Below are 14,442 nucleotides of genomic sequence, written 5' to 3'. Positions count from 1 at the left end.
CCTGGTGTTATTACTGCAATTCACCAGTGCTCTAGATTATGAATCAGCAACATTACACAACAGTAACAAGGGTAACAGAGTAAATGAGAATTCAGTGCACCTCCACATTTAGACAGCTCTGAGGGGAACTGGCTGAACTTCCATGAGGTACTAGTGAGCAGCTGCAATGCGTCTGGCATTGTGCTAGGCACTCAGCAGCAAACCTCAATTCGGTAAGTTAATAGTCCATTAAGGACTTGGGATTCGCATCATTGCATCACTTGTATCATGACAAAATTAAGAAACCAATGTGACCAGTGGTCCCTAAAGGTCCTATTTTGCTGTGGCGGGTTGCATTCAATTAGACCAATGCCTCTGGGAAGCTGGGTGTGCTAATTATGAAGTTAATCCTGGGGGGGGGGATCAGAGATGATCCAGGGGTTGGAGGGCACGTGCCCTTGAGCAAATGCCAGAAGAACTTTTAAGTCTCTTCTTGAAAAGGCAAACTTTCTTCCCTTAGGCTTTCATTCATTGATACACAGATAAGATTGATGGATTGTTGCCCTGTTAGTAATAATGTTGTGGGGAGGAGAGGCATGGAGAGAGGGATGTCATTTAGCAATACACAATAATAATTCAAAACATTCTGGAAGGCTTAACAGCAAAACCACTTGTCAAATTTTCACTAACCAAATCTCAGTTTTCTACAGGAATGATGGACAGTAGGAGGGTGGCTGTGTGGGAGAGAGGGAAACATGCAACCAAGACAAAGGATAGGTGAAGAAAAGGCAGATAAATTGCCAAAATAAATTTAACAGAACCGAAGCTTGTGAGATTACAAAAATCACGTATCAATAATCACCCCGGAGAACATTCTGGCAAAATTAAGATCACCAAATCACACCTTATTAGGCAATCCAGGACTATGCTGTCACATTATCTTGTTTCTTGCAGTCCAATGGCTGCTGTTTTTTCCTAAGCATGAGGCAAATTAAAAAAATATTTCCTATGTCGTATCTCTACATATCTCCATTTTCTCCAGCCCATCACGGGTCAACTTGGGTACCACGCAAAACGTGGCTCTGTAGATGCCGGGAGAATGTCAATTCGCAGACTGCCAAAACCCACATTTGCAATTTTATCAAAGGATTACAGCAACTATTGAAAAATGCACTGAATTTAATTTTAATGATGTAACCGGTGATACAGCTTCCTTCTAAAGTCTCTCAGAAGCAGCTTCTGATCTTAATCACAATAAATCTCCAGAAGCAGGTCAAACCACGTGGCAGAGCCCTTTTGAGTCAAGAGGATGGGTAATACTTACTGCAGATCCTTATGATGCTTTATCTCATTTCAAGGCTCAGGAACCTGCTCTACGCTCAACGATAAAAATGCAGGTGTCAGTGAATCATCTGTTAGTTAAGCTGGAGTGAGTGAGCGGTATGATCAACTCAGCATTCAAGTACTTATTAAGAGCCTGTAATGTACCCAGAACTGAGTACAACACTATAATTTTCCTTTACATTTATCTTTACATAAGATATGGATTTATTTAATCCATACAACTCCTGGGTTATACAACTAACTAACCTATGCAGTCATAAAATTAGGAAAAGACAACCCTGGGTGTCGGCATATGTACATATATTTTAGCTTTCATGTCTTAATCTGTAGCATGATAGCAAATTGCTAGCTATAAATATCTAAATTAATACAATATGAAAAGAACAGTTTATTTAACATATAAATATCTTCTCAGCTTCAAGTTTATTTTTGTCACATGTTAGGGATAAATACCCTTTATTTTATATATTATTTTAAACATTTGTATCTATTTATTGCATCATACCCAGAATACTGAAAACCCATTTACGATTTTTCTCATATTGCTTACAGTAATTCTGAAGTATTCATACAAATACGAAGATGCCACCTAGTATGCTTTTTAAATATGATCAATAATATCACCATTTAAAATAACATAGAAAATAAGATCTTCAATGATTTTGACAGAAGGTTTAGCAAACCAGCAGGCACACTGGCAACACAACAGGGTGTGGGTTACATGCATTAAAACCTGTGCTCTTTCTGGGTATAAGAACAATGCACACAGCAAGCTAGCAATTTGTGAAGCCAATTAGGAAATATGGAATCAATATTAAAATTTGTATATTATATTCATATTGTAATGTTAAGGTGAAGTTTCCTTTTTTGGTTGCTTTGTATGACCCACGCATGAAATAAAGGGTACAAGCAATCAGGATATAACTAAAATTATAGTAATAATTATAATTAGGCAAAGTAGATTTCTTAAATTCCTGTGAGAACTTCAAAATATCTTTTTTGAAACAAAAGAGCCAGAAATATTATTTAAACAGGGTAAGTAGGAAAATGGAGATAACTAATTTTTAAGATGTATTTTACTATAACATTGATAACATTAAAAAGAATAGTAAATTTATCTTTCTCAATAAAAAGAAAAAGGTTATGTACGTATTCATAAACAACACATTAAAAAAATATTTTTCAGGAGGTTCAGGTAAGGAATGATGCCACCTTAACTGGAGGGGAACAATAAGACAGCAAATTAAGAACATGAACTTCTAGCGCAATTATAGAAATGAATCTAGCTAAAATGGCATTAACGTCAAATTGTGCTGGCTTTCTATTCTGCAATGTATTTATTCCAAATATACAGGTGAATTTGAAAATTAGAACCATTACAATCCTGTGTTAAGCTTCAAAGTTTCCATCTTTAAAGTGAGAGTAACAGGTAGCAAAATGCAAAGGGGTATCATATAAGAAAGGTCTCCAGAAAAGCTAGAAAACTAAAATTGTATTTTATCATTTAATATGATTCAAACTTGAAATTCAGGAAGACATCATATGGTCCAAATTTTGATGGTGATCTAAATGCTATGAGTAATAAATACACAGATTTTCCCTTTTTTTTTTTTCTTTTCAGGAGAAAATGCTACCCACATATATAACTTCCCATAAATACTGAAATATCTGACAGTGAGTTGGGGGGGAATGGATATGATGCAATCTCCTACATGTTGTAAAAAACAAGTTATCTCATTGCACTGAAAAAGGTATTTCACCAGGCTAATGATCTATAGTAAGGAATTTAAGTTATTTGTGATACCACAGTGATGTTTATGGATAAGAAAAAATCAAGCAAAGGAAAGGTCTTTGTTTTTTGTTTTTCCTGATCCTTTTTTAAATAAGTAAACAGAACAATAACTCAATTAAATAAGGAAATCTCTAAGTGATACTTACTGGCACGACAATGTTGTAGTGGATGCAGAACCCGGGTTCAGAAGGAAAATATTCATCAGATACAAATCTTATCCTGATTTGATTTCCTTTAGAAATCTGTTTTCCTGGCACAGTTCCAGAACCACACCAGCGCCCTAATATAGTTCCATCACTGGGTTCTTCAACTTCTACAAAGTCATACCTGCAAGACACAAAGACAAAAGAGACATAAAGTCCTATGATCTGCTATTGTAGCAATTCAAAGTCCACGATCATGGATCCAATGAATCTATTTATGGACCAGAGCCAGGAGTCCATTCCAAATTTAACTGGGTAAATATGATAAAGTAGTCCAAAGAAGAGATACAACTGAAAATGCGTTCTCTGTTAAAGGAAAATGAGTCTTCTACTCTAAGCCTTCCATAAAACTGTTAATGAACTTCAAATTCACTGAACAGCCATCTCAACACTTAAATATTTTGTATGCAGCAACCATAGCTGACATTCAGTTTGTGAATTATTCCATTTAATTTCCATATGGACATGACAGTTTTACTCTAATCTTAATTGCTATTATCATTGCCCATGCCCACTACTTTCTGAAAATAACGCTTTCACCCTAGGCAGACTCCCTGGCTCCCTTTACTGATCTGATACAAGCTTTTCTAGAGCTACGTCCTTACACATACATCCTTCAAATCTCACTTTGTCCCAGTCTTCCTTGGTGAGACCTTTCTGGTGTTCTCAGCTCACCGCCATCTTTCTGTTTGTGATAAACACTTATTTTCAATATTCACTATATATGAAAGTGATCCATTTTCTTTTTTTTTTTTTTAAGATTTTATTTATTTGAGAGACAGAGGGAGAGTGAGCAAGAGAGAAAGAAAGGGAGCAAGAGAGAGCACATTTGAGTGGGAGGAGAGGCAAAGGGAAAGGAAGAAATAGATGCTCCACTGAGCAGGGAGTGGGACATAGGACTTGATCCCAGGACCATGAGACTACGACCTGAGCCGAAAGCAGACACTTAACCAACTGAGCCACTCAGGCGCCCCTAACACGTGATCCATTTTCTAAGTCTCTTAAATCCTTGACGAAAGGAACTGATTTTTATATTCTTAGAGTTCACACTGCACTACACACAGTATCGTAAACATAAGGAATAAATAATATTTTGCCAACCAATGTTAATTTTGGTCTGGAAGGCTTAAATCAGTGGTACTCATGAAGAGCAGTATTGTCTCTTAAGAAAACGTTTCAGAAGTGACCTGTAGAGGCATTCTTGGCTATATTGAGGTTAGGAGTGAGGTGGGTACTACGACATGGAACAGGCAAGGTCCAGGGATTTCAACAATGGGAAGCCCAACAACAATGGGAAGCCCAACAACAATGGGAAGTCCAACAACAATGGGAAGTCCAAGAAGTCTGTCTCTGCCCTATGTTCTCTGAGCCTTCCAAATAGTTCACTAGACATTCATATGGCAAAATTTCTAATATAGCTCACTGAGTTTGGAAACTAATAATTATCTCACACACAAACACAAATATGTTTTGCAGTTTTAGTTAAAACCAAATTTTCCAGAAATTAAGCTATTGAGTAAGTTGAGGAAAGTTTCCATGTTTTGGAACTTTACCAAGAATTACTATTTGGAAAAACATATCATGAACAGGAACACTGCTTATACTATCTGTATAATTAAAACAATTAAACATATACATATTCATCTGTATCTATAACGGTCATATTCACGAGTCTACTTAAAAGATGCAAACATCTGACCACTTTTATTTTCCTAGTGTAACTGTGCATGTGTCCTTATGTATTTAAATCCACTATTTTCGTAGAACTTACTTCGCTATTTCTGGTTTCTATAGCACACATGCCATTGTATTTATATTTTAAACAACTGTGCCCATAAATAGATGATTGCTTCCATAAACTGATTTCAGAATACTAAAGAGGATACTGCAAAACTTTTCTTAAAAGGTAGGTCGGTCTGACATGGTTGAAAATCACCAATGGATTCTTCCAAAAATCTAAATTCAGCAGATGTTAGACAACTAAAAATAATACGTTTTATGCAGTATTGAATTTACAGAAAAAAATTGGTGGAAAATTATATACAAAGTGTCTAACAGGCCAATTTCTACTTATTCATCTTCATCCTGAAGAAGTATCCAGAACTGTCTTATGACAAGTAACTTTATTCAGCCTCATTTTCCTTGGTCTTACATTGACGACAATGCTACTTAGCTCACAGGGATGTCTTAAGACAGCACACCTGTGTAGTACCTAACACAGGGCTGGCACACAGCTGCCGTTCAATAAAGCTGTCCTTCATCTCCACCCAGCATCCCTTGCTCCCACCTTCACATGAACTTTTTTTTTTTTTTTAAGATTTTATTTTATTTGACAGAGAGAGAGAGATCACAAGTAGGCAGAGAGGCAGGCAGAGAGAGAGGAGGAAGCAGGCTCCCCACTGAGCAGAGAGCCCGATGCGGGGCTCAATCCCAGGACCCTGAGATCATGACCTGAGCCGAAGGCAGAGGCCTAACCCACTGAGCCACCCAGGCGCCCCTTCACATGAACTTTTAAGATAACCTTTGGAGTACGAAAACAATAAATAAAACTCAAATACAAAGTACAGACTATCTGCTGTACCACGTGATGAGTCTGGGGTCATCAATGACAAATGTGTAAGTCAACCAGTATCACCATTTTAGGAGTTCGGTGTATGGGTGTGGTGGGACCGAAAAGGGGTGTGCTCAGAAGTCAGAAGAGTTGGGTAGAACAGACCTAAGTAGTTATTTCAGATATACTTGGTACAGAAGTGGGCAGCTACCATGTGATATGAAAGGATAATTTTTACATCAATTTTGTTTATATGTGAAACAAAGCTTTTATTCAGAGAGTATCTCTTTGTGCTTGGGGGTTTTTGCCTAAACCTCTATGATGTAGGTTACCACCACTGTGAGCTCGAAGAAAGCCAGATTTCAGACCTGCTCAATCATTCTGTAAGCATCTATGAAGCGCTGACTTGGTGCAAAGCTAGATTCTTAGGATACAAAGATGAAACTATAGCTTCTTTGGGCTCAGGGCCCATAAAACACTTTGGTAAGTGCTCCAATGAGAGTGCGTAGGAAATACTGTGGAATACTGGCAGAGTAGGAGTAACTCTATACAGTGAGATTAGGGTCAGCTTACAAAGGAACATTTGGGCTGTCAGTGGGTACTGAATGACCAGGGGTGAAAAGAGGGGAAATGGAAACGCACTGTAGTGAGAAGTACAATGTGTAAGATGCAGAAAGAGGGGGCCAGGCATGGTGGGCGGTGAATGGAGGGCAGGAAACAAAGAAACAGATGAAAATCAAGCCGGAAAAATAGGTGTAGGTGGAAAGGCCTGGGTACTTCAGAGTCAGATGTTGGAGTATTTTGTAAGCCAATGTTGCAAACAGGTCAGCGCAGTTTTAATAAGCTCTATGTTTCTTTCCAAAATTTACGTCAACATTCCAAAAAGTGGAATTTCACAGGAAAGTCTGGATTTTTTTTTAATTAAATTTAAAGATCTGGTAATACTAAATATCATTAGCCCTGGTATGACTCCTCAGATCTCTGGAATTGGTGTCACCTCCAGGAGAGGTGGTATCTTCCATTTCCTGCCTTATCCCTAACATCTATATGCGCCAGGAACACAGTAAGAGCAGTATTGCTATCTGGTGAATGAAAGAATGAACACTGAACCTTCATTCCTTCATAGCAGCTGAGGCTGGAACCAGGCGGAAATAGTTTTGGATGGGACATGTTCTAAGTTTTTCAAGATGTCCATTTACGTTCTATGCTGCCGCTACTGCTGCTGCTGCTGCTTCTGTTTTAATACCCAGATCATCACCTACTTGCAGTACCTGCCCACAGAGGCATCTGAGTGTGCCTCCCTTAGAGAGGATGGCTGTGGAGGTTTCAGTGAAGGAGTAACTCAGACAGAGAACAGAATCTTCATGTATCTGAGGGATGCCGGGAAACAGGGACATTACAAGCGTGGGTAGAAAGAAGAGAGCCCGTAACAAAAACATCCTGAAAAGGAGCAGTTGGGGGGATGTGAGGAAAGCCACTGTGACTGACGCCGCAGAACAGAGCGAAGAGGGAAGGGAAATATCCACCAGAAGCAGAAGTGGTGGACGGCGCTCCGAGCGCCGGATACCAAAGAAAGCTCAAAGAGGACGCAAACCGAAAGCCATCCCCCTCCGGTTTGGCAGTTCAGTCATTTCAGCAAACTGGTTGGACGGAACACAAAGCATCAAAAATTTACTTCAGTCCATTTTCAAAATAACTATTATCTTTCTAATAGAAGCATCTTAAGAGAAAAAGACCATATACAAGAGAACTACACGGATTCACATTAAGTATTTTTACTATTATATACTTTTTTATTTATTAAAAAATAAACATTGTTATGTATGTATCTGATTGGAAGCTCTTTAGAAGTATTTAAAGGGATTATATACACAAAACAGCTGGATTATAAATGTTAAGAAGTTCTTAAGGAACAAGTAAGTCCCAACTTTGGCTCTATTTACATCCTGCTACAAAAATCACTGTCCTGCAAATAACAGTTAGAAGCACATTATTACTTTTTTCATGAAGATTTTCTACCTAACTTGATGCCATTAAAAAAAAAAAATCCACTAACCTTTATAACAATTCCTGGATTTGTAGTTAGACAGTTGGCAATTAAGTCTTACACCTCATACAAGCCTGATACACACATTTACCACAGTGCTTTAAAAAAATCTACATAGTTTTGCATTCCATGAAGGTTAAATGAAATGGACATCTAAAAAAGTACTGTGTTCTTGCCTATAAAACAGCAGAATCTAACATGTGCTAATTCTTTCACAGTGAACTTGTAAGATTTTTTTCAGAAGTGGGGTCCTATAACAGTATAATTCTAAATTTCACTCATTTATTACACCATCAATTTCAATGGTCATACTCAACGATGGTTTAGATGTCTGTGGAACTGAAAAGCATCAGTAACACCATTATTTACTGAAGCTTAGTTTTCCCTCTTCATCAAACAGTAAATCCCCTTGTTAAAGGATATGGTTACAAAAATTGCATTTTTTAAAAACTTAAATTATATTTAAGATCATGTAAAATAGACCCAGTGAAGATCTACCTGTACAGTGTTCCCAAGCTTCATTGTTGCTATCTAATCTGCAAAATAGAAAAACCAAAACCAAAAATCACTGACACTTAATTCTGTATTTACTTTAAATTGTTTGAGGATATATAGAATGTGGTTGGAAAAAAGCTCAGCCATTAAATCTAGTTGCCTTCCCTAATAATTTTAAGTTTTTCTTTTTTCTGATAAAATGTTTGCAGATGGAATTCACTGTGGAAGTTGGTTGGTTTATATACCATAGCACTGCTCAAAACATCAAGGAGAGAGAAAACAATGACAATAGATGTCTGCAGGTCTCAGTCAAACGAAAGGGAGATGGTAAAACCAAGCAACATTTGACACATAAAAGTGAAATCACAAAACATAATCTTCTTTACACACAAAAATCTATGCATGCCCAGGTGACTGTTCTGGAGACTTGGTAATCCCTATAATACACTCTCAGGTATTAATTTCCAACATGCACAACTGCTCACATCAGTGTTTAAAGGATTTACTAAACCTATTTTATGAGCCAATCAAACATCACTTTCTCACGGCAACATGATACAGAGCACACAGCGCTAAGTGGTTTATAATGATCACTCCCTTTCTCTAACAAACCCCTGGGGACCCATGGAGGATTTATGTTCTTTTATGTTGAACAAACAAGTCTGGTATTGTAGACAAAATTTTCATTCTCATGTGGGAATTTAAAAACTGTGAGGGTATGAGGACTGCTTTCTTACTCCCCAGAACTGTAAGGAGTATACCAGAGAAATAAATTCCCTGGTAAACATAATTGTCAGACAGCCAACTTCCTTCAACAAAAATAAACCAGTCCGGCAAAATAGGTTGTTTCTAGTTCAAACTAACAAAAACTAAAGAAAACCGAACCTGACAGTAGTGTAAAACCCTGCCAACAAATCAACGTGGATCTTAAAAGACCCAGCTCTGCAGTGTCGCCTGGAGCCCAAGTTTGTTGGGAAAGGTAATAAAATTAGTAAGATGCCAATTATTCTGCAGTGCTTATTGAATTATACTTCAGTTTAGCAGAATACCACTCATACACAGAATAGAAGTTTTAGATTCCTATTTTTAGATTCTATTCCTGTAGATTTCCTATAAACAGCAAAATGTTCATATGAACTTTCAATATACACATATTGATATTAATAATAATTACATTTATCGGTTGCTTTTTATACTTTAACTCATTTAATCCTTAAAAAAAATCACAGAAAGGTGATACTGTATCTGTGCCCATTTTTCAGGTTATAAAATACAGAAAAACTAAGTTCTTGGCCAAGGTCACATAGCAGCTAAATATAGAGCCAAGGCTTCCACATTGGCAGCTGAACTCTAGAACACAGGGTAACTTCAGAACGCTGAAGTTCTAAGCTGCACTGTGTAATATATTTTAAATATACTTAGATAGTTATGTTTGCTTTATTTTGAGACCTAATTGTAGAGAATTTGTGTCTTTGTTCAAACCAGCTAAATGGCTTTATTCAATGACTAAAGAAACAGTAAGGGCCAGTCAACTACAACTGATCAGTCAACTTGCCAATTTGGGAATATCCATTTTACTGATATTTGTTTAAATTAATTTGGTAATACAGTTCCGAGGGGTATGTTCCGAGATCACCAGTGGATGACTGAAACTTCAAACAGTACCAAACCCCATATGTACTGTTTTTTCCTACACATATGTACCTGTGACAAAGTTTAATTTATAAATTAGACACAGTAAGACATTAACAACTATAACTAATAATAAAATAGAACAATCGTGATCATATACTAAAATAAAAGCTACATGACTGTGGTCTTTCCCTCTCTCTCAGAATATCTCATTGTACTGTACTCACTAGTCTTGTGATAATGTGAGATGATAAAAAACCTATGAGATGAGATGAAGTGAGGTAAATGACGTAGGTACTGTGAAGTAGTGTTGTTACTTGTACTACTGACCTTCTGATGATACAGCAGAAGTAAGATCATCTGTTTCCAGACCTCAGATTACCCCAGGTAACCGGAACACTGGGTAAGGGGGGTACTAGTGTATTTATTTTTAGCTACTCTAAATTCTTTATTGATAGTTTTAAATCTACATAGAAAATGTGTAAGTCAAACAACTAAGCATGCTTCAGAGGGCTGACAACACACCAATGGAGTAATTTTCATGAAAATATGATAGTTCTGCCTATGAGAAATGGTTATTTGTACATGGTAGAATTGTATATGGTAGGAAATAAATAGATTAAATTTCTCTTCTTACCAAATAAAAGGTAGAAAAATTAAGCAAAACAAAGCATAAGGGGAAAACTAATGAAGACAGAAATTGTAAGAGATATATTCAAAACCAAAATTACAATTTAGAATTAAAGCCAAAAGCTGGTTCTCAAAAACGAGAGACACAGACAGGGGGAGTGAGGAGAAGGGCAGGATGGGGGAGGAGACAGAGAGAATACAATCAAGAATTTACAGAATTAGCAGTGAGAAAGAAAATATAATCACAGATGAAAATGTATTCAAAATTTGTAAGTATGTTTTATGTAACTTTATGCTAATGAAACCTGAAAAGCTAAATGAAATGGATTACTTACGAGGAAAATGTAAGTTATCAAAATTGACTGATGTAGAAAAAGTGAACTAATAGCTCTAGAAGAAACTGAAAAGATTATCAAACACTTGTCAATGAAAGATGAAAAGGTATGGGACTTATAGGAGAGTTCTATTTGACTATAAGGAAACATACAATTTCAATGTTATATAAGCACTTGTAAAAAAAATGAAAATGGCAGATATTTACCTAAATTAATAATAAAATAAACTCACCTAAATTTTGTGGATACAGTTTATAATGCTATATTATATACTTTAAGGTTGCTAAGGGATTAGATCTTAAATGTTCTCATCACACAAAAGAAACGGCATTATGTGTCCTGATAAAGATGTTAGCTAACTCTGTGGTGGTAACCACATTGCAATATACAGGTGTAGCAAATCAACACATTGTACACCCTAAACTTACACAATATTATATTCCAGTTACATCTCAATCAAGCTGGAAAGTTAAATGAAACTTAAAATCTCTAATAAATGAAAAACTCGATATTCATGTTCTTTCAACTGGCAAAATCAAACATTAAAAATCATGACAATTTTACTTAAAAACTGAGGGAAACACAAAAATACCAAATAAAAGCTCATCATATATCATCCAATAGTTGACTAAAGATGGCATACTTCGTGACAAAATGTGGATTTAGTTTGTGAACATGAAGAGGAAGGCAAAATTGACCTTTTAGAAGATTAAAGGAGAAAAACTGCAGGATCATATTAATAAATGCTGAAACAATGTGACAAAATCAACTAGTTAGATTAAAAACATGAGTAAAGTGTGACTAGCAGGAAACTTTCAAATCATGGTGTAAGTTATTTAACAGAAACTAACTGAAAGCCTTACATTAAATAAAATTGAACTCACTCTATTTAAAGCTAGAATAAAGACATTGTTGGCCATTCTCACTACTATTTTCAGGTGTTTGTTTGTTGAGGGGAGGGTGTATCTATTTAGCTATGAGAGAAAAGAAAAAAAGTGTCATAAAAAGAAGAGAAAAATGACCCTTAGTTTGATACTAGATTCCCTTGAGGATAGACTACAGTAAGGTAAAGCACTGACACTGGAAAAGCTTGGAAATAACTATGTATGGGATGGAGTGGCTTGGAGTATGGTAGGGGAGGGGGAGCTGAAGAATGGTTATATGCTCTATATATTGTGAAGGTAAATTTGATATGAGTTGGTGTGGGGTATGGCTTTTAAAAACCATTCAGAACAGAAGAGACTTCAGTAAAGTGACTAAAAATAGGATCCATACACAAATATCACTAATTTTTCCTTATAACAGCAAATACCAGAAACTGCATAGGGGGAAATGTCTCTCACAGAATTATAACAACACATAGTTATAAATTCAATAATAAATTATAAACACTATATGAGGAAATGTACATAATACACCAAATGACAAAAAGACACAACTTTACTATAATGTTTAAGAAATAAGACTTCTACAATATTTGTATAAAACAAAATCACCACAATACAGCAAACTTCATGTAGTACATGCTATGTACCAGATACTTTATAAATACTAAGTCATTCAATCTTCCAACTCAACCCTCTCCATAGCTACTCATATTATACCCATATTATAAATGGGGAAACTCAGGTACAGAGAGATAATGCAACAGGGCAAAAGCCATTACAGCTAAGAGTAACGAACTGGAACAGGAACCTTGCTCCAGGCTTCAGAGCCTATGTTTTTAACCATTATGTCTTACTGTCTCTACCCAGTTAAACAACACAATAGAAACTTACCATCGGCTCAGTGTCAGTGTTTCTAATTTGCTGTTAAGAACTCTGATTTTAAACTCTCCAGATCCTCTTCCTTAAAATGTGGAAACTATTCATTAACTCTCAAGACTGTTGTGAGATTCAAATGAAAGAAAGTATATAAAGTGTTTACAAAAGTTCCTAACAAATAAGCTGCACAATAAACGGTCAGTGTGTGTGTATGTGTGTGTGTGTGTGTGTGTGTGTGTGTTCAGTAATTACTATCGTTGCAGCCGTACTGCAAGCAATGGAAGACTCTACCGTGTGGAACGACAGGCCCCGCAGCCCCTCATACAGGGCTAAGTCGCAAGGGTCCCTACTTTCAATCATGGCAGACCCCAGAACCAGCTCTCCTTGTCATTCTTCCCTGTGGAAGTAACATTCCTGACTCTAATCTGCCGAAATAATATAAGCTATTATTACTAACAGTTGCTCCTTTCATTGTAGTAGAAGAGACAGATTCATCTGTAGACTGAAAACACTGAACACTGATTTTTTTGTGTCATCATTTGGTGCTCCATAAAATAAGCACAGTAATAGTCTCAATATTATGACCGTTGGGAGGATTAAGTGCCATAACATATCAAAAGCACTCACCTACTCAGAACCTTCTTCAAGACTGATCAGCCATTGAAATATATGGTTACTTATCCTCAATTATTACTCACAGGTCGTTATGATTTTTACAGAAACATCACTTCCTATCTGTGTGCTGCTACTGAAATAACACCAAGATTTAGGTGGCTAATCCATAATTCAGAGACTGCCCCCAAAGCAAAGTAAAATATTCATGTTCTTCTCTACCCGGAAGACTACTTCTAGTACTCTTTATTACACTCCTGTAATCAGTTAAAGAAAAAAAAAGAAATCTCATTAACATTCAGGACTGACTCTTATGATGTTCTAATATGTGTGAGGCTGTTTATTAAACACACGTTGAGTGAACCACTACTAAATGAGTAATAATTCATAAAGAGTTCATATGAATGATCAATAATATACCTTTATTCCATGTGTCAACAACTGAACCACTGTAGTATTGAAAGAAATTTGAGAAACTGAATTTAAGAAATAAAATTAATATTCTATCTGGACTAAAGCAAAATTTTTCTTTGATGGACTATCATCTTGTCATTTTCCTTTCTACTTTCAGTAAATAGGGTAAGAATAAAAGGAGAGAAGGCTGGTAGAGGTAGGAAGAAATAGGAAAAAAAAAAAAAAAGTAGGACCTCCTCCAAAGCATCCCAAGTGAGTTTAGAATATTTAGGAATATTGAAATAAGAATGTACACTTAGAGAATGACTTTAAGGGCATCAAAATTTAAGATAAGAAGGAAGGGAGGGCTACGAATATACTCTCATCTACCTAACACCTTGACAGTTCCAGGCATTGTTCCACAAGTAACCACTACCAAGAGGCACCTACAGGCTGCCCCTTCTGCATGTTGTTTGAATAGATGAATTTCATTGCCTAAATGTATTTATAAAAGGCCATGACATCATTAATCAAGACATCTTTAAAGGATTTTGCTGTAGGCTTGGTTCTTTCAGTTTTTATCTGTACTCTATCATTGTTACATTTGCAAATACCGAGGTATTCTAGGTATGGATTGATCTAAGGCTAAGAGAAATATTTAAGTAG

The 14,442-nt window shown here is 36.3% G+C and overlaps 1 protein-coding gene across 2 annotated transcripts in view; it reads right to left on the bottom strand.

Annotated features, from left to right (window-relative positions):
- Positions 1-14,442, bottom strand: part of PDGFC (platelet derived growth factor C) — a 197,607-nt gene that overhangs the window by 49,933 nt on the left and 133,232 nt on the right. For both annotated transcript variants that reach the window (XM_080797080.1, XM_080797081.1), the window contains one exon: positions 3,262-3,442. In XM_080797080.1, the coding sequence (XP_080653206.1) occupies positions 3,262-3,442 (181 nt within the window). The remainder of the gene's footprint in view (positions 1-3,261; positions 3,443-14,442) is intronic.

The sequence above is a fragment of the Martes martes genome (genome assembly GCF_963455335.1).
Source record: "Martes martes genome assembly, chromosome: 2".
NCBI classification, from domain to species: domain Eukaryota; kingdom Metazoa; phylum Chordata; class Mammalia; order Carnivora; family Mustelidae; genus Martes; species Martes martes.
The sequence above is the reverse complement of the archived record's forward strand: the minus strand, read 5'-3'. Positions and strand labels throughout refer to the sequence as shown.